Source organism: Hibiscus syriacus, unplaced genomic scaffold (genome assembly GCF_006381635.1).
Source record: "Hibiscus syriacus cultivar Baekdansim isolate YM2019G1 unplaced genomic scaffold, ASM638163v2 tig00112759_pilon, whole genome shotgun sequence".
NCBI lineage: Eukaryota > Viridiplantae > Streptophyta > Magnoliopsida > Malvales > Malvaceae > Hibiscus > Hibiscus syriacus.
This window is the reverse complement of record NW_024063397.1, coordinates 74690-94996: the sequence shown is the minus strand read 5'-3', so window position 1 is coordinate 94996 and position 20307 is coordinate 74690. Positions and strand designations below refer to the sequence as shown.

Sequence of the window (20307 nt, the reverse complement as noted above, 5' to 3'; positions counted from 1 at the left end):
ATCAACCTTAATATATATATTTTAATATTTCTATGATCGGATGTAATACAACTGTTAATTGGTCTAGCACGATGAGGTGCTAGGTCCTTTTAGTAATATCAGGAATTCGAATTTTGATGTTGTAAATAGAGCAATTTAAATTAGAATAATTATTTTATAATAAAATTTTGCAATACTATATATGGATTAATCAACTAATGAATTGACTACCGATGTTATACAAAAAACGACTTACTAATTTTATGTCATTGTCATATCTTAATGTAGGGTTTCTCCCATGAGTCCTACCCTATTACTAAACATGGCAATTGTTGTTTATGTGGATGCTTAGATTAATAGTGACGATGATAATAATGGTACTTATGATTGCTTCGATTTGATATATAGTTTGAGAATTTTTAAGTATCAAATCATATGAGCATAGTCTAATAGAATCTACCGTACTTTAACCAAACGTTATTGGGCTGGATCCATAAAAATGATATTAGTAAATATAAATTCAGTTTCGTTCTCGAAATTCTCTACCGGTAGGCCGCCACTGCCAACTGCATGTGCAACTCTTTCCCTCCATAATCGAGTTTAGGGTTTTTCTTTTCAATTCGGCTTAAAGGCACCATTCCCTGATTTTTAAAATTTTAAAACAAGCACGTATTGCTCTTTTCTCTTTCTGTAGATAATTTCTCTCTTTCGATGTTTTTTTCATGAGAATTTACTCCAACAAGAAAAAAAAAGATCAATCCAGAAGGTATAAATGGTTTTTTTTCTTATGTGGAAGTCTGAATAGTTTCAACTATTTTGCTAATCTGAAGTTTCTGGATGCTTTGGCAGCAATGGCGGAGGATGTTCCTTGCATCCCCGAGTCAAGTGTTGCGGACGCGCCAGTGGAGGATGTCCGAGTCTCAGCCTGCTGTCAAGTGGTATGATTTCAAATTAGAGAAGCACATTTACAATGTTCCATATTCCCCCCTTAAATTATTCTTTTCATTTTTCAGTGGAAAAATAAATATTCAAAAGCAGAAAGGGGGCGAGTTTGTCTAAAGCAAGCAGTTCGTATACTGGAAAAAGGATGTGATAATATTCAAGCCCAGAATTTGGCTCTCAAGCAAGGTATAAATAATGCGACTACATGTAACTTCCCTTTTGTTAATTTCTTTGTGTTTTTTAGGATTTTAACTTTATATGGGATAAGTGATAGCATTTTACCATATGAAAGCTGAAGGATTTAGCTGAAACATATGTTGGCCGAAGGATGTCCTGTCATACATTTAGGGTAGTCCTTTATGTTGGTTTTTAGAACGAGAGATTAGATTTTCAATTTGAATTGTCCAGCAATATTTGTTCTAATTCGTAGCTTTACACTTTCAGCATATGAAGAAGAGCTGGAACGAACTAAGGTAGAAAAAGAGGGCAGAGAAAAAGAATCGACTTTAAGAGTTTCATTAGAGAATGAATTATCTGTCCTGAAGTCTGAGATATCCAACTTAAAGCAAAAAGGACTTTCAGACAGTGACAATAAAATTGAAGAAATAAAGATTCTTAAAGCTTGTCTTTCTGAAAGGGATAAGGAAATAAGCTGGCTCAAGGAGCTTGTTGAGAAAGAGAAGAAGAGGGCTGATATGGAGAAGAAAAAAGCTACTGATGCATCAGTACATGCTACAACTGAGAAAGGTAAGCCTGGTGAAGAACATGGGCTAAAGCAATTGGAGGCACCAATGAAAGAGGTTAGTGAAGCAAAATCCAAGTTGGCTTCAGAGAAGTCAAAGTTGGATGAGGAAACTAAGAAGCTAGAAGAAGAGAAAAAGAAGGCAGATGAAGAAAGAAAACTTGTTTGATTTAGAAATGGCTAAAGCAAGGGAGTTGAGGAAGATTGCAGAAGAAACTAAGAAAAAGGCTGTGGACGATAGAAAATGTGCTGATTCAGAGATGGCTAAAGCGGAGAAGCAGATGAAGGTTGCTAAAGAAACTAAGAAGAAGGCTGCCGAAGAAAGAAAACGTGCTGATTTAGAGATGGCTGAAGCAGCAGAACAAAGGAAGATTGCTGAAGAAAACATGAAGAAGGCTGTTGAAGTAAGAAAACAAGCTGAGTTTGAGATGGCTAAGGCAGAGGAGCAAAGGAAGATTGCTGAAGAAACTAAGAAAAAGGCTGTTGACGAAAGGAAATGTGCCGATTCAGAGATGGCTAAAGCAGAGAAGCAGAAGAAGGTTGCTACAGAAACTAAGAAGAAGGCCGTTGAAAAAAGAAAACATGCTGATTTAGAGATGGCTGAAGCAGCGGAGCAAACTAAGATTGCTGAAGAAAACATGACGAAGGCTGTTGAAGTAAGACAACAAGCTGAGCTTGCGATGGCTAAGGCAGAGGAGCAAAAGAGGATTGCAGAAGAAACTAAGAAAGTTGTTGAAGAAGCCAAAATAGACAAAGGAAGGAAGGTTGTGGAAGCAACTAAGAAGAAAGCTGTCGAAGAGAAGTTGCACAATAACAGTTTGACCAAACAGCTAGATGAGGCCAGAAGAAGGAATAAAGAACTACACAAACAGTTACATGAACTTTCTGGCTCAAGGAAAAAGGGGGGCAGTCATTTTGACCAACCTTATCGAAATGCAATCGCTGCAAAAACAGAAAAGACAGCACAATTCAAGGTGCTGAAGGAAGATGCTGAGAAGTTCAGGGTAGCTTCTGGGTATCTGCAGTTGGATGATATTGAGAAAGAGAAGTCTACTAGTGAGAGAAAACAAGCAGATTCCAAGAGGAGGAAAGCAGAAAAGAAAAGAAAGTTTGTGGAAGAGAATACAAAGAAGACTATGAAAGGAGAACACTGGGGTAATCATTTATCAAAGCTGTTAGAAGATGCTAACCTGAAAATTAATGAATTGCAGAAGCAGATATATAAACTTTCATCAAATAGAAAAACGGATGGTGCATTGGTTGTTTCATCTAACAATGGAATTAGTGCTGAAGTAGCAGAAGTAAAGCTTTTGAAAAAACAACTGAAGTTTGAGAAGGAAAGAGTAAAGCATGCAAAAGATGTGGCTAGGTTGGAAAGAAGTCATAGTAGTCTTTTGCAACAAGAATTAGGTTGCATGAAGTTCGAGTTAATTAAACTTTTGTACCGTTTGGATGCACTGGATAATTGTTTCTCAGTTCCAGCTGAAGGTATATATGACATGGAAAAGGTTAGTTTCTCAGCTAGTATTCATATATCTGGTTTGCATTTTAGCTGAAGTGTCATAATTCTTTAAAAAAAAAAATAGCATACAGGTTTTGGCATATATCTGATTGATTTTTCTCAGCCTGAAGGTTACCTGATGATTCTTTAGTATTATTAAATTGGTGGGTAGAGTGTTTGTCTACTTTCTATTCTACTTCAATTTGTGGGAAGTTGTAATGTATATTAACATCACTGATTTTATTTATGATTCACTGGAATACTAATAAGCTCTTAGCAATTAACTTCTCCAGCTTGGGAAAAACCTTAGAAGTTTTCCTTTTCCTTTTTTTCCATCACACGTATATCCTATGATTTTGCATAATCTGTACCTTTCTATAATTTTAACAAAAGAATTTAAATATGATTTTGTCTCATCTTACTTTTCATTTTTGTTTAGGCCAATTTGCAATTTTAATGTAGTATTATGGCATTCTGTATTTTGATTTTCTTCAATTTCTGCCTGTGATTCTGATCATGGTTGTACATGGGATTGTTTGATATACTTTGCAGGCTGGAGAGACTGCAAGTATGCAATGGACAAAGTTGAAAAACAATTTGCATGGCTTAACATCATGTCAAACATGTCTTCAAACTGAAAATGAACTTCTGAAGACCAGGTACATGGATGCAACTGCTTCCAATCCTCTTGGGGAAATAATTCGACATGATCAGTGTTTGCTTCCTATACAGGGAGGGAACTGTTGTAAATCTATCACAGGTATTAATTCTAATTTGGATCCTCTAGTTCGAGGATCTAATAAAAGAATGTCACAGAGTTCTGCGATAAATTGCTGTACAGCATCTTTTTCTGATAGACAGTTGGTGGGCTCACAGGAAAGGGGTGTTCCTTCTGTTACCACATCGGCAACACTGGCTGAAGAGAACTTAAATTTACAACCAACTATTACAAGTATGTCTTGCGAAGTTACAAAAAAAAAGTGTAATGAAAATCCTGCCGTGGTTGCTGAAAATAGTGTTAAAAGTCCTCCTCTTGGAAGAGTTAAGGGACGTGTTAGGAAAAGAAATATGATACTTGATACCGTGGAATGTATTGAAACTTTATGCTGTGAGAGGAAGAAGAGGCATCTACAGCTTGGGGACAAACTTTCTGCTTTGGAATATTCTGCACATGATAAATCTCATAAGAGGAGGAAGATTTCTGATGAAAAGACACTAGCTATGGGGAAATCTTGTGATGGTCTGCAGATGAAGCAGATGCCAGGTTGCTCTGATCATTTGTGCAACCCTAATACTATTGACCCTAAAACTATGGTTGGTTTTGAGGAGGTAGTCAGCAAAAACTATATGAAATTACTGGATTTGGATGATGCTGCAGAGGAGGAATGCTTTAGGATGGCAGTTGAAAGGCCTGTATCCCCTACACTTCCTGAAGTGGAATCTCCCTGTATCAAATCAGCTGAGGTGGATGAATTTAGACCATTACAGGATGCGATTTCTGAAAGATTCCCTCATGAAAATGAAAATCTTGCATCTTCTGACAAGTTTGATGTTATGAATGTGAACAGTTCCAATCAGTTGCATTTTGATAGGGTGGACACTTCACCTCAAGTACAACATGAGAATGACTCATTTGGTTCCTTTGACATTCTAAAGTATAATGAGAACAATTATTGCATTACTTTGCCAGCAGAAAGAGCCTTTTTAAACCACTCCCATAACTCTCGAGTGGATGTGGAGACTTTAGTTGCTCCTAGTTCTGGGAATGGAGTGGTGAACTTTCCATCTGGAACTGGAAGTGACATTGGATCCACCAATGCAAGTATTCCGAAATTCTGTGTTATATTCTCTAACATCAAGGAGGATAGCAGTGTCTCCAGAATTTGTTGTGCCACTAAAACTTGTATGGTTCAATGCTCCTTGCCTGCTCAGACAGAGTTTGTCATGCATAGAATTTCACATGCTCTTAAACTGGAAAAGCAGCTTTTACCGAAGTAAGTTTTTTATTGTCGTAAGATATAATGTCTGCCGTTGAAGACTGTCTGAGTTCTTTACTTTTTCCTTAGTTTATTCTGATGCCTGCTTTGATTCCTAGAACTGTTAAATTAATTGATGAGAAGATGCCGAGTCTCATGGCTCTTTTTTATTGGTTGCAGGGAGAAGGTTTGTGTATTTTTTTCATTGGTTCTTCTCAACTTCTGTACAGCTACATCCAAGAACTGCTCTATGCTTGGGGATTTCATACTCTGTTTAAATTTGTTTGCTGAACACATAAATGAAGGTACCTTTGAAACTTTTATCTGTGTCAGATTGTTGTTGGATTTATTGTGTCTAATATTGGTTCTTATAATTTCTTATTTGGTTGTTTCGGCTTAGGCTTTATTTAACTGTTCTTTTTGCACAGTGATGTCTGATGGCGAGTCAAGAAGTGTAGTGGCTGAATGTTTGGATGAATTGCTTAGTTTAATTCAAGATTTTCTTATAGAGGGGAGAATATTGTTGTATGATGATCTGTCTTCACAGACTTCTGTTGAATGTGATTCAAGAAGACATGTCTTTATTGATGGTTCAGATTTAGTATTTACACATGAAGCTGCTTCAGCTGATCTGTTGGCGGCCAGTAGCATTATATTGGGTTCTATTTGTGCGGCTGCTGGCCGTGTTGGCTTTCTGTGTGAAGCCGCATATAACATTTTCCGGATGCACAGATATGATACCTCGGTGGTCCTGGTTGTTCTTCATGTGTTTGCTTATGTGGGTGGCGATAAGATGTTTACCTTAAGAGATTATAGTTCAACAATGACTGTATTGAAATCGATCGTTGTGGTCCTTGAAAGTGAATGTGCACCAGTGGCTGTAAGGACTCATTCGCTGGTGGGTGATGTTATACATCAGTTCCATGAACGTGTTGGCTGCCCATTTTCTAAGGACTCCCTTTCTGCAGATAATGTTGTCTTATTACTCTTTACAAAGTTTCAGAATTATGCCCAGTCGGGAATCATGCATCAAAATCTGACAGCAAATTCAAGTTCCATGTCCATTGAGGATATGGATGTATACTGTTGTTTAGATAAGTGCAGTTTGTCTAGTGAACAGTCGGGATCAGTTGTCACTGGAACTGTGTGCGACAGTATTGATGTCTTATCATTGATTGAGCTGCTTGCATGTAATATGGTATTTGCTTACTCTATTATGTAGACTCTCTCTTTAAGCAGCTTTCAGTAAAACTATTTTTAACCTTTTTCTCTGTTATATAAAATGCGGAAACAAAAATTAGCAAAATGGAAATGTTTGGTTATGAATTCCCCTGGCTGAATTTTTTTTTGAACTTTTAAATAATAAACAATGCTTAGAAGATTTTAAAGTACTTTTTAGATAAGAGCTTGTCCTGAGATTTTTAACCTGAATTTTCTTGTTTTGATGGAAACAGAGCTGGAACTGGATATGCAAGAAAATCATTGGCCAGCTGTGCTGTATGTTGGAGTCATCTGCTCATGAGAACCTCACTGTTGCCATCATTGTTCTTCTTGGTCAACTTGGAAGGTATTCTTGCATTGAATTTTGATTTTATATATTTTTTCCTGCCTTCAGCCCTATTTGTATGTTGGTTGAAACTCGATGTAGGAAAATAGAATCACTCGAATTTAGCTTTTAGGTAGATAATTGGAGTTTTAAGAGTTTGAGACAATTGCCAGAGGTAAGAAAGGAACATTGAAAAAGAGTATAAAAGCATGTGCTTTTGTGCTGTGTAGTTCTTTTCCCTTTTGAAGGGGCCAAGGTGGAGCATGTCTTTTTAAGATGAGAAAATTCGTAGTACTTGCAAAATTCCCATATAACTTACACATTCAATTGATGTCTGTTTTTAAGAATCGGAGTCGATACTATTGGATATGAAGATAAAGAGGTTGAAAACTTGAGAGCAAATCTGCATGCTTTTCTGTTGCGGGAGGCTACTATTGGAGCCGGTCTGCCCATCCAGCTCGCCACCGTTACTGCTTTGCTTGGGCTTGTACCCATCGACTTTGAGAATGTTGAGCTTGCAGTCATGTCAGGTCAGTTTGTTCTTGCAGATGTTTTAAGAAAGTGGTTTCCTTTGTTGACAGAAGAACAGCGAGCAACATCGGTTAGACTTTTCAAATCTATCGACTGAAATAGTTGCATCATGGAAAGTTCGATATGGAGCAAGCTGCAATAGTTTTGAAATCAGGACACATTTTTGGTAAAAATGTATAATTTCTTTTTGCAGAAACCAGTAGTTTCTCATGACCGGTACTTTTTTGGGGACGTGGAATCGTTTTTGTTTCGGTTTCATGTTCGTCTCTGCCTGTACATACCGAGTTTTTCGTTTTGATTTGTTCAAAGAAATTATGAAAAATCAACTTGAAGGACACCTTTTTGTTCATCATCATTTTCTCATTTCAATATCTTTGTAACATCCTAAACTACGGGTTAGTGATTAAATTGTAAAATTTCATAATTTGGTGATTAAAGTGAAATAGTTGAATAGTTCAATGACTTATCTAGAAATAGTTTATGAATTATTGTTAGTAATTATTAAAGGAATTAAATGCTAAAATAGTCATTTGGAAGAGTAAGATGGAAAACCTCTCTTCTTCCTGCTTTCTTCTTCTCCATCGTGAACCAAGAAAGACAAAGATAAGTTTCCTTGTTAGTTGATTATTTGTTAATTTTAAGTATGAGTTTTGATCCTTAGGTGATACTTAAGCTTAAGGAAAACTTAAGTTATCTTAATATCAAAAGATAAAGAAGTTATGAAGGATTAAAGAGAATGAGTTTCTAAATGAATTTTTGAAAAAGAGTTAATAAAAGAATTTTGAGACGAAATTTGACTTATCCTTCATAAGAATAAGAGATTTATGAAGTTAGAAAGGATTTATAACAAAGTTGAAAGTTTAGTAAGATTTTAATTTTAAGAATCATGATGAGATATGGAAGATAAAGATGATTTATATGGATATAAGTTAGTTTAAGTAATAGTAGTTGAGTTTAATGGTATGAAAAGGAGCTTTGTATGTGGAAATTTAATGAAAAGTTGTGGAATTTTCGGGTGAAACCAATTTATTATTGACATGTGCATCGGTATATTATGAATGGGTACCGATGCACTAAGACCAATTTGAAGGTGCATTGATACACACCGGTAGGTATCGATGCATGAAAATTTCGAAGCTATTTTAGGTACCGATGCACCCATAATGCATCGGTACACTCCTAAAGGAAAAGTTGAAGTTTGATTTATTAAATTAGCCTAAGTCATTAATATCAAGTTATAAGGTTTAGGCTTCTGATAATCGTCTCGGAAATTATGTTTATGTAGATATTGAGCCTAAACAAGTTTTGGAATAATCAAAGAATTAGGATTGAATCAAAGCAAGACTAAAGTGAGTGCAATTAAATTATACTTATGTTATTGATTAAACATTGGCTTGCGATGAGCCAGTGACGGAGTTACTATGATAAGAAGTAACTTCTAAAATGTTATGTGATTTTTATGTGTACATTAGTACATAGAAATGGATGTATGTTATTAAATGTTACATGATTTACATGCTTACTGTAGACACTCAATTTCGTCCCATTATATATATATATATATATATTATAGTTTTAAAACATTTTGAAAATAAATATAATATATGGTTTTAAAACATTTTTGAAAATATATATTATATAATTTTTAAAACATTTTGAAAATAAAATATAATATATAGTTTTTAAAATATTTTTGAAAATATATGTTATATAGTTTTTAAAACATTTTGAAAATATAATATAGTTTTTAAAACATTTTGAAAACATATATATTATATAATTTTTGAATATATATATATTATATAGTTTTTAAAAAAACATTTTGGAAATTTATATATTATATATGTTTTTGAAAATATTTTTTATTTTTATTATTATATTATTATATTATTTTTTATTTTATGTTATTTTATTTCTTATTTATGTTTTGTTTTTTGTTCATGGTCTAAGAATCCAATGCATGGGTCCAACAGCAGGGCCTGACCCAACCCATAAACAAAGTCAAAAGATTAGGGTTTCCACGTTAAGTCCAGCACCGCAGCAGACCCTGGATCGTTGGATCTGACCCAATCCAACGATCGAGATCAAGGGTTACAGAGGATCGAAAGTCACCGGCCGACCGAGTATTTCGGCGATGTGCAACACCAAAACCGAAACTACTCAGACTGGACCATCCGAGATCACCGGGATCGACCCCAAAACAGCCGAAAACAGACCCCATCAAAAACATCAAACCGAGAACCATCATCAGCCAACAACAGATAACCCAAACGACAACAATCGGTACCAAAACACAAGTCACAAACCGAGAACCATTGACCATAAAATCGGTCTACACAGAACCACAAGCCTAAAGCCGAAATACCTACAACGAGAACGAGACAGAATCATCAAACAAGCCAACACAAAACCGTTGAAACAAAAGCCATACGAAAACAAAGACAAAGCCAAGCAAGAGATCAAAAAACACTAAAGTTTTGAAGGATATCATAAAAGCCAAAGGCTTTCGTCGGTGGTTGCGTCAGGAAGGCGAGGAGTTTTCATCGGTTAAGGTAAAAGCCCGAGTACATTTGTGTAGATCTACTCTGATCTAGGGCCTATTTCGTTATTTGGTGGCTAGATCCAGGTTCCTGGGATGGAGAGGAGTGTTCTGCGTGACAATGGTTTTTTGCGGCGGCTGTGAGTGGCGGACATCGACGATGGTGGCGGCCGGCCACCCTCCAGGCTAAAGAGAAGGGAGAGAAGAGTTCTCTCTTCTAACTTTAGAGAGAGAGTGAAAGTTTTGCGAATGGGTGAGAATGGCCATTTTTAGCTTAAGGGAGGGATATTTATAGTGTTGTCGAAACGACGTCGTTTTGATTAGGGACTTTCTGCGCATTTTCGCGCACGGGTAAACTATGTTTTTGGTCCCGGTAACTTGTAATGTTTACGTTTTAATCACTGATGTTAGTTTTCATTATTTTTATTTCTGACTTCTAATTTTACGCATATTTTATTTCAGTCACTAACATAATTAATTAATTTTCTTTTGTTTTTAACTGCTTTTTCCTTTCATTTTATGCTATTTATTCTTTTTTTTTAATTTATCTATTTTCCTTTATTATTTTATTTTTTTTATTTATTTAATATTTTTTTTCATTTGATCTATATTTATATTTTACTTTTCCCCTTTTCTTTTTTTTAACATTATTTATCATCTTTTGTCTAACATTTTCGATTGTATTTTTAGTAACTCCATCCAATAAAAGGTAAGCAGTTCGAATCGAATATCTTAAATTTCAATTTAAATTCCTAATTTTTCGCAATTAAAGACAACCGACAAATTAATTGGTACTGAAAGGGCGGTTCAAGGGCGCTAATCCTTCCTTGACCATAACCGACTCCCGAACCTGACACGTTTATGGTACAACACAGATCAGGTAAGATGGTGTCCGACCCACCTAAATTCGTTTTAAAATAGTCGGTGGCAACTCCTAAGTATTTAATCCAAGTCGAAGCCCAACTCCGGTGTCAACCGAAAGACGGTTCCGACACTTACGTGAAAATGCAACATGTGATATATGTTACATGATATGACATGCGAGTTTACATGAACAAATAAAAAATGATATAAGCCATATGAAACGATCTACGTGAATCATGCACTTGTGATACATGTGATATATGATGATATATATGGTTACACATACATGTGGTATGTGATAGAAGAGAAAGAACAAGTGATATGAAATGTATAAATTATAATGCCCATGTTATATGATATGAGAGCTGGTGGTATAGTTGGCATGCCAAGAGTTGAGGGTTATACGTGGTCCTTCGGGACGTATATGTATCATTTGGAATATTTACAGGGCCTTTTGAGACATATTTGATCCATTGGAATATGAATATGGTTCTTTAGGAGTGGTACTTCGGGTCAAATACAATACATATGTCATTCGGGACAAAATTCATATGCCCCTAGTGGGACCTCATACGAGCTGTGGTGATAACAATAGTGCACAACCTCAATGTACTCGAATACCTTGAGTTCTCAGTAATGTACATGGGTCTATAAAAGATATTAAAAGTGTTTGCATGATTATATGATGTTATGTGTGTTTCTTTGTGAAATGATATATGATATACCGAAATGATAAGTACAAGATCATATGGTAAATGAGTTAATGATAATGGTAGAGATCATGATAATGATGATATATATGCATGCATGTATTCTGTTATATGAAATGTTTTATGGTTTTTATTACATGTTTTTTATATGCCTCACTAAATCAACGACTTAGCGTGTGATTGTTTCACACGTAGGTTCCGAGAAGAGGAAGAATGATAAAAGTTATGCAAGACAAGTCAGTTTCTCCTTTCCAAAGATCAGACCAGAAAAGAATTTAATAATATGTATTTTGTAATACTTATAGTGATTGTCATGTAAATAAAGGTTTGAAACCGATATGCTCTAATAGGTTTTGTAAAATCATATGATCGAGTTTTGTAATAACGTATATATGTAAATGGTAATTTTATATTGATGAAGGCTTAAATTTTTATGAGTTTTATATAAGTTGAGTTGAAGTTACTGTAATAGTACTGTAGTAGTGCATCGATACACTGTAGCAGTGCATCGAAACATAATTTATATTCGATATTTTTGTGCATTGGTACACTATAGCAGTGCATCGGTACACTGCAGCACTGTTCATAGTACTATTCACTGTATTGTTCATACAGTATAGTACAATTCATATAGTATAGTACTATTCATAAAAACGTTTTTCTTTAAATTTGTTATAATGGAACAAAATTCAACAAGTATATGATTGTATTTTCTTAATATAAGTTCAAATGTTCTCTTATTTGGTAATGATATTGTTTTGAAAAGTCAATGTGACATTTTATACTCGTATCCGGGTCGGGTACGGGTTGGGATGTTACAATCTTTCCTCGGTAGTTCACCATAATTAAGGTTGTAAATGAATTGGGTTTTAACGAACAAAAATGTGTTCATCTGATTATTTTTAAATATATTAATGTTCAGTTTGTGTTTGTTTACGTTTTTAATATCTTGCTTGTGTTCGGTAGTTTATTTTTTATAGTGTTCATGTTAGTTTAAATTTGTAATATCGTGTTTGAGTTCCTTTGTTTATTTTGAATGTGTTTATGTTTGGTTTAATGTTAATTTATAAACCAAAGAAAAATAGTAAAATTATGTAATTAGCCCTTAAGTTCCTTAGATTTCATAGTTTGAATTAAAGTTCATATTGTGTTCAATTTAATTTTTTTTATCTTCATTGGTATTTAAAATGTAAAAAAAAAAAGTAAAAGGAGAAGTGAGTAAACAAGTTTATAAACGAGTCGAAATATGAACATAAATAAATATATTTATTTGTATTTATTTATTTATTAAATGAATATAAAATTTTTGTTTATTTTTATTTTTTAAATTTAATAAGCAAATATTATATAAACTGTTCTCGGATAATTCAACATTTTGTTCATTTATACCCTTGATTGTGATCTTATTCATCTCGGGAAACTTCGTCGTCAGAACAATACTTTCATAGAAAATAACAAGAACGAAGAACCGAATCATCATTCATTGTTCATGTCTTCAACCTACAAGCCACAAACGTTAAAGAACATTGTATCAACTGAAACAACAATGATTAGTTATTCCTTCATATGCATCTAGCTTCAACCGGAAGTGGCGGAATACTCTGTTCATGCCTGAAGAAATTATGTGGGTCGACTTTGGTCTTCACCTTCACCAACCTGTTGAAATTATCCCTGAAGTATCTCACCCCCCAACCACCGGCTTCAATGAAACTTGTGCTCACATTCTTGTTGATCCCCAAATCAAGGTCCCTGTAATTCACATATGCAGTCCTGGGGAACTTTGAGACATAAGGTGCCAAGTAACGGTACCTCCGACGAATCAAATCAATGTGCTTGGTTGCATTTTTATCATTCCCGTCTAGCCATGCAGTCAAGTGCTGGATCATGAACTTGTTGCCTTTACGATGCGGGAACGGGATTTCGGAATCGGAGATCCTCGCCATCATCCCTCCGTACGGGTTCCATATCATTAGTGGGATGTTTTCCTTCATTAGTCTTTTCCATAGCCCTTCCAATGCTGTTTCTGGTATAGTTGTTTTCACGAAATCCGATTTGGCTTTAAAATAGGCCTTAGATGTGGACTTACCCTGGAGAAGAATCTCCGGCGGGGTGTTGCTCTGGTATCCAGCAATGTAAAGCACGGATTTGATCCAGCTGGTTTCGATACAGTCTTTTCGGCTTAGTCCCAATTCCGGGAAGCTTTGTTTCATGATCTGTAGGAGCCTACCGGCATCACCTAGGAATAGAGAATTGTATGATGTTGTCACTGTTTTCTTACCATTGTTTGTCGCTGTTTGAATGATGACCCTAATGAAAAGATCCTCGTCGAGTTTATCAGCGACCTGTTGCCACCGATGGAGGATCTTGGTAGCATTTTGTTGTAGGGACTTTGTGACGGTGAAGACTGTCACTGTAGCAGGGACCGGAACAAGTTTTATCTTCCATTGAAGGATAATGCCAAAGCTTGCACCTCCACCGCCTCGAATTGCCCAAAAAAGATCTTCTCCCATGGCTGCACGGTCGAGTACTCGTCCGTTAGCATCAACGATTCGAGCATCAACGACATTATCGGCACCAAGGCCATATTTTCTCATCATGGCACCATATGCACCGCCTGTGATGTGCCCACCAACTCCTAAGCTAGTACATAGCCCTGCAGGGAACCCATGAATCTTGCTTTTCTCATAAATTCTGTAGTAAACTTCACCAATAGTTGCACCAGCTTCAATCCAAGCACTGTTATCCTCGATGTCGACTTTCACCGATCGGAGCTTCGAAAGGTCGACCATAATAAAAGGCGATTCAATTTCAGATACATAAGATAGTCCTTCATAATCATGTCCTCCGCTACGTACTCTGAGGTGGATATTAAGCTGCTTGGAACAAATGACGGCAGCCTGGACATGGGATTCGTGCAACGGCACGACGATGAACTTGGGTTTCGGCATCGAAGGCGTCAAGTACCGGAGGTTCTGTGCCGTGGATTGAAGGACAGTGGAGAATGAAGCATTGTTCGGGGTGAAAAATGCAGTGGAGGGGTAAGGGGACCTCAGAATTTGCTTTGAAGCATCGTATGAATTTGTCTTGAATGGTATCTGATTTGAAGGTTTTAGCTGCTGATAGTTGAAGGACTAAAAGTAATGAGATGAAGGTAGAAATGGAGGGAAACGCCATTGTTTATGTTTGGTAATGTGCTTAAGAAATTTGAGGGTTTGATTAGTGTTTTATAGATGTGGGATTGAAGCGTATTGTTTAATGGAGGCGAGGCAAACGTGTAATGGAGAGCTAATCTCAAGGCCGGCAGGCACCAAGTATATTAGACAATGAGGGATGCGACACCATTAGTGGGTTTGCTTTTAAAGTCTTTATTCATCACATTCAATGATTCAATCTTACTTTTATGTGCACATTTTTATAAAATTATTTTGTAAACTATAATTTAGGGATGCAAAGTGGGATCAATCCTAACTTTTACACTATCACTATATTTGATGAATTTGTTGACCATGATTAATCATATTCATAAAAGGAAGGGAAAGGATGCTTGTGCTCAAGCTGTAGCTTCTAAGATAAATGGGGCATTGAAAGGAAGAACCTTTGTTTTCCTTTGAAGGAATCCAACCTATTTCTTCCACAGCAAACAAATACGTATGATAGAGATGGTAAAACGGTGAAATTAAAGGTTATTCCTTCATTTATTTTCCTTTATTCTGTGTCATATATTGGATACGATCATCTTTATTTTCCTTTATTTTATGTTATATCGGTATTAATTGTAAAAATTGACTGAAGTTACTTCATACATATAATTATATAATACCGAGGTTTATGTATAATATTGCATATTGAACTAAAATACATGTAATTTTGATATTTATCCCATAACAATTACAAAAATTTTGGGACTTTAAAGTCACCCAAACTTTATTTTCAAATTGATTTTCGTGCACGAATTAAGTAATCTTGGCAGTAAAATAATTGTTATTTTTTGAGGTATTGGGTATAAGTACCATGAATGTTTAGAGTATGAGAGTTTAATGCCAAACGGTTGAGAGTTATCTTTAAATAATTATTACCTTATTCTTACCCCAAATTAACTCTTTCAAATGACACTCATGACCGCAATATTTATGATAAACATAATAATATTCGTTATATTAAAAACTGTGATAAATAAGTTACCACCTTAATTTAAGTCTGTCTAAATATTGTAATTAATAAATAAAGAGTTAATTACCCCATTTATACATGAATTATACCCGATTCTCAGTTTTATACATAAAGTTTAAAAATGCTTGTCACATAATATTTTCTGCCGTTAACGGATTCACCCACTTTCGTAACGGAAAATGACATAGAACCTTATAACCATGACATGTGTCACATTAAAAAACATATTTTTTTAATTTTTTTAGATAAATTATACTATTCATCACTCAAATATATTCGCTCTTATTTTTTTTAGATAAAAACATGCGGCTTTACTTTATAATACCAAATGGCGAGGATGAAAAGATCTTTGTTATTTTCAAGCTGTTGAAACCCAAAGGCTAAATCACTTTGATGGAGCTGCCGACCCCGATTTCACTGGCACCACTTTGAGCAGTAACAAGAGGTAGGAGCAGCAATAGGTAAGCTGAAAGTAAAGGCTGTAAAACTGAAGCCATGGATGAATTTATTCCGAGTTAGAGGAGGCTGAGTTGCTTTGAAATAGAGCTTACTACATGGTAAGAAACCAAGACCAGTAATTCCTAATGTTGAATCCCTCAACACTTGAATTTTCCTTGCAGCATTAAGCACGATGGGATGAAAGGAGCAATCAAGCACAGAAAGTTCTGAAAAATCTACAGTGGACCACCATTTTATCAGAAATTAGCGCTTCCTTCGTTTAGACCAAGTAATAGAGAAGCAATGGTGGATGATATTTGAGCTTTTTGATAATGGCTTCTTAGAGAAGACGCATGGAGCATCTTTTTGATAATATTTTGGAATTGGGGGTGAAAGCTAAGCTTCGTAATATTAAGAGTGGATGGGAAACTAGAGCTTGAAAACTCAGTTCTGTTATCAAATTTGACATGGAAACTTGCGGTGATTCCAGATGGGAACTGAGTTGGAGCAGTACCCATGAGGAAAAACGCCGACACAACTCAGTGTAATTCGGTAAAACCTACCGTGGCTGGATAATAATTAAATTAAAAAAATTAAATTTTAGTGATTAAAATAAGAGTAAGAAGGTAGTTAAATGATAAATGATGTAATTTATTTAAAAAAATAAAAACATGTTTTTTAAGTGTCACGTGTTAGTGTTAGTTTGTTATAGATCTTAGGGTTTCATGTCATCTTCCGTGACGAAAATGAATATATCCATTAATGGAAGAAAATATTATATAATTAATCAAGAATTTTTAAATTTTATGTATAAAATTAAGAATTAGATATAGTTCATGTATAAATAGGGTGATTAACCCATACATAAATAAGCCGGTTTAAAATTTGGTTTGAGCATAGATTTTAACATTCAAGGTACCCGCTCTTCTATTATCTTCTCCTCACTTAAAAATCAGACAAGCATTAGCATTTTTATGCTCGAATAGGGGTGTTCAAATAACTGAATTAATTCGGTTAATTGACCGAACCGAATTAGTTCAGTTAATTCGGTTCGGTTATCGAATTAGTTCGATCGGTTAACGGTTAAGAAAATTTTTAGAATTCGATTAATGGTTAATTCGGTTCGAATTCGGTTAATTAACCGAATTAACCGAAATTAAATTTTAAATATTAAATATATTATATATAACATATGAGCTCAACCCAAATCATTTAAAACCCAATTAATAATTTAAGATCCAATAACTTTTAAACTTAAATCAATATTAATTAATTAAAAAATTATATAAATTTTTTATTTATAATTATATATTATTTAAATTAATTGTAAACTGTTTTTTAATTAAAAATTATTAAATATATTATATATAAAATATGGGTTAAGCCCAAACAATTTAAAACCCAATTAATAATTTAAGATCCAATAACTTTTAAACTTAAATCAATATTAATTAATTAAAAAAATTATCTAAAATTTTTATTTTATAATTATATATTATTTAAATTAATTATAAACTTTTTTTGAATTAAAAAATATTTAATTTTTATATAAATTAGAAAATTTTAAAAAAAATTCGGTTAATTCGAAATTAACCGAATTAACCGAAATTTATTCGGTTAGGTTAATATGTTCGGAAAAAAAATCGATTCGGTTAACGGTTAAAGAAATTTTTTTTAATTAATTCGATTATGGTTAATTTGGTTCGGTCGGCCACCGTTTTAACCGAATGAACACCCCCTATGCTCGAATTCTCCTTCATGTGCTTCTTGACCGTTTCCAGTTTCATCTCTTATTTGACGAGCTTCTTTTATGACTGCTTTCCTAGTTCATGTCCTTTCAATCTTTGCCTTCCTTCTCGGAAAAGAACGGATTTCTACTGAGTTTCACATTTATTTTCCGGTGAACAAAATTAAATATATTGTGTTAATTTCAAGAGACGGCGTTCATTTTTTAATTACATCGATTATGATGAAACTATTTTTAAGATAATATTTTTTTATGATACAATATTTATTTAATTACTGTTTATAATTATAAATGCTAATGCCATTATTTTGTAGCAACATAAGCAAAGCAACACAATTTTCGCAGAAAATAACAAGAAGAAAGAACAAAGACTAATACAAAATAAAAAGGCAATACAAATCAAGCATGAAAGTGAAAAACAAAGATTAATAATTACTCCTTCATAAGCATCGAGCTTCAACTGGAAGTGGTGGAATACTCTGTTCATGCCTGAAGAAATTATCAGGGTCAACTTTGGTCTTCACCTTCACCAATTTGTTGAAATTGTGCTTAAAATACCTCACGCCCCAACCACTGGCCTCAATGAAACTTGTGCTTGCATTCTTGTTGGTCCCCAGATCAAGGTCCCTGTAATTCACATAGGCAGCAGTCCTGGGGAATATTGAAACATAAGGTGCCATGTAATTATACATCCTTCGAATCCAATCCATGTGCTTCTCTGCACTCTTATCATCCCCGTCTTGCCATAGTGTCAAGTGCTGGATCATGAATTTGTTGCCTTTCCGATGCGGGAACGGGATTTCGGATTCCGATATCCTCGCCATCATCCCGCCGTACGGGTTCCATATCATCAATGGACTGTCTTCCTCCATAAGTCTTTTCCATAGTCCTTCCAATGCTGTTTCTGGAATGGTTGTTTTCACGAAGTCTGATTTGGCTTTGAAATAATTCTTGAATGTGGACTTACCTTGGAGAAGAATCTCTGGGGGCGTGTTTCTCGGGTATCCGGCAATGTACAGAACCGATTTGATCCAGCTTGTTTCGATGCAGTCTTTTCGGGTTAGTCCCAATTCGGGGAAGCTTTGTTCCATGATCTGTAGGAGCCTATCAGCATCACCTAGGAATACAGAGTTATATGATGTTGTCATTGTTTTCTCACCATTGTTTGTGGCCGTTTGAATGATGACCCTAATGAAAAGGTCCTCGTCGAGGTTATCGGCAACCTGTTGCCAGCGATGGAGGATCTTGGTACCGTTCTGTTCTAGGGACTTTGTGACAGTGAAGACTGTCACTGTAGCAGGGACCGGAACAAGATTTATCTTCCATTGAAGGATAACGCCAAAGCTGGCACCTCCACCACCTCTGATAGCCCAAAAAAGATCTTCTCCCATGGCTGCACGGTCGAGGACTCGTCCGTTAGCATCGACGATTCGAGCATCAATGACATTATCGGCACCGAGGCCATATTTTCTCATCATGGTACCATATGCACCACCTGTGATGTGCCCACCAACGCCTAAGCTAGTACATAGCCCTGCAGGGAACCCATGAATCTTGCTTTTCTCATAAATTCTATAGTAAACTTCACCAATAGTTGCACCAGCTTCAATCCAAGCACTATTATCCTCGATGTCGACTTTCACCGATCGGAGCTTCGAAAGGTCGATCATAATAAAGGGCGACTCAATTTCGGATACATAAGATAATCCTTCGTAATCATGGCCTCCGCTACGGACTCTGAGGTGGATATCAAGCTGCTTGGAACAAATGACGGCAGCTTGGACATGGGATTCGTGCAACGGCATGACAATGAACTCGGGTTTAGGCATCGAAGGCGTCAAGTACCGGAGGTTCTGTGCCGTGGATTGCAAGACAGTGGAGAAAGAATCATTTTTAGGGGTGAAAAAGGAAGTGGAGATGGGTAAGGCGACCTCGGAATTGGCGTTGAAGCATTGGATGAATTTTTCTTGAATGGGATCTGATTTGAAGGTTTTAGCTGTTGATAGCTGGAGGAGTAAAAGTAAAGGAAGAATGGTAGAAATGGAGGGAAACGCCATTGTTTATGTGTTGGTAATGTGCTTAAGAATTTTGAAGGTGTTTTATAGACGGAGGATTGAAGCGTATGGTTTAATGGAGGCAAACGTGCAATTGACATAATCTTAACGTCATGATCATCACCTGGTTGAGGGCGGCTGCCACCAATTTATTATTCCTTTTGGACAGTTTATTCTCATCTGTAAAACATTGGTTGATGGATAAGAAATTCGATATTCTCGCAGGAAGTTTTCAATTTGATTACTATGAAAGGATGATACTAAACATGTTTAACTTCAATTAATTATTTGATTTAATTTAACATCAAATATAATTGAGACTTATGTGAACAAAGAAAATATATTACAAAACTTAAAATTCACTTATCCTTTCTTGGCATTATTATATAAAAAAAACCCAATAATTATTTTTTTTAAAATAACCACCAAATCAAATTTATTAGAAAAATACCTCAAAATGACATCGCGTTTTATGAAAATCGAGTTTCATGCATTTATTATCAGTTATATATAAAATTAAATAATTTTATCTAAAAAAATTGATAGATCTCGTATCTTACAAAACTCG

General features: G+C 35.2%; 3 protein-coding genes and 1 pseudogene across 3 annotated transcripts; 2 read left to right on the top strand and 2 right to left on the bottom strand.

Moving 5' to 3' along the window:
- The first annotated feature begins 540 nt into the window (after positions 1–540).
- Positions 541–1867, top strand: LOC120183390 (stress response protein NST1). The gene is made up of 4 exons (XM_039188100.1): positions 541–745; positions 829–917; positions 993–1107; positions 1366–1867. The coding sequence occupies exons 2-4, from the start codon at positions 831–833 to the stop codon at positions 1830–1832; spliced, it is 669 nt and encodes a 222-aa protein (XP_039044031.1). The 5' UTR covers positions 541–745; positions 829–830; the 3' UTR covers positions 1833–1867.
- Positions 1835–7496, top strand: LOC120183387. The gene is made up of 6 exons (XM_039188098.1): positions 1835–3171; positions 3717–5158; positions 5321–5445; positions 5569–6338; positions 6595–6707; positions 7032–7496. The coding sequence occupies exons 1-6, from the start codon at positions 1840–1842 to the stop codon at positions 7312–7314; spliced, it is 4065 nt and encodes a 1354-aa protein (XP_039044029.1). The 5' UTR covers positions 1835–1839; the 3' UTR covers positions 7315–7496.
- On the bottom strand, positions 6085–14608 carry LOC120183388 (annotated as a pseudogene).
- A 3438-nt stretch (positions 14609–18046) lies between these two features.
- On the bottom strand, positions 18047–19763 carry LOC120183379 (berberine bridge enzyme-like 15). Its single transcript, XM_039188092.1, has one exon. The coding sequence runs from the start codon at positions 19740–19742 to the stop codon at positions 18126–18128; it is 1617 nt and encodes a 538-aa protein (XP_039044023.1). The 5' UTR covers positions 19743–19763; the 3' UTR covers positions 18047–18125.
- Between the last annotated feature and the right edge of the window lie 544 nt (positions 19764–20307).

Bases quoted from the DNA above. Each gene is read 5' to 3' on its own strand.
- LOC120183390 (XM_039188100.1), top strand. From the start codon at position 831: ATGGCGGAGGATGTTCCTTGCATCCCCGAGTCAAGTGTTGCGGACGCG. The intron at 918-992 runs GTATGATTTCAA...TTCATTTTTCAG, and splicing joins TCTCAGCCTGCTGTCAAGTG to TGGAAAAATAAATATTCAAA. The intron at 1,108-1,365 runs GTATAAATAATG...TTACACTTTCAG, and splicing joins GAATTTGGCTCTCAAGCAAG to CATATGAAGAAGAGCTGGAA.
- LOC120183387 (XM_039188098.1), top strand. From the start codon at position 1,840: ATGGCTAAAGCAAGGGAGTTGAGGAAGATTGCAGAAGAAACTAAGAAA. The intron at 3,172-3,716 runs GTTAGTTTCTCA...TATACTTTGCAG, and splicing joins GTATATATGACATGGAAAAG to GCTGGAGAGACTGCAAGTAT. The intron at 5,446-5,568 runs GTACCTTTGAAA...CTTTTTGCACAG, and splicing joins TGCTGAACACATAAATGAAG to TGATGTCTGATGGCGAGTCA.
- LOC120183379 (XM_039188092.1), bottom strand. From the start codon at position 19,742: ATGGCGTTTCCCTCCATTTCTACCATTCTTCCTTTACTTTTACTCCTC.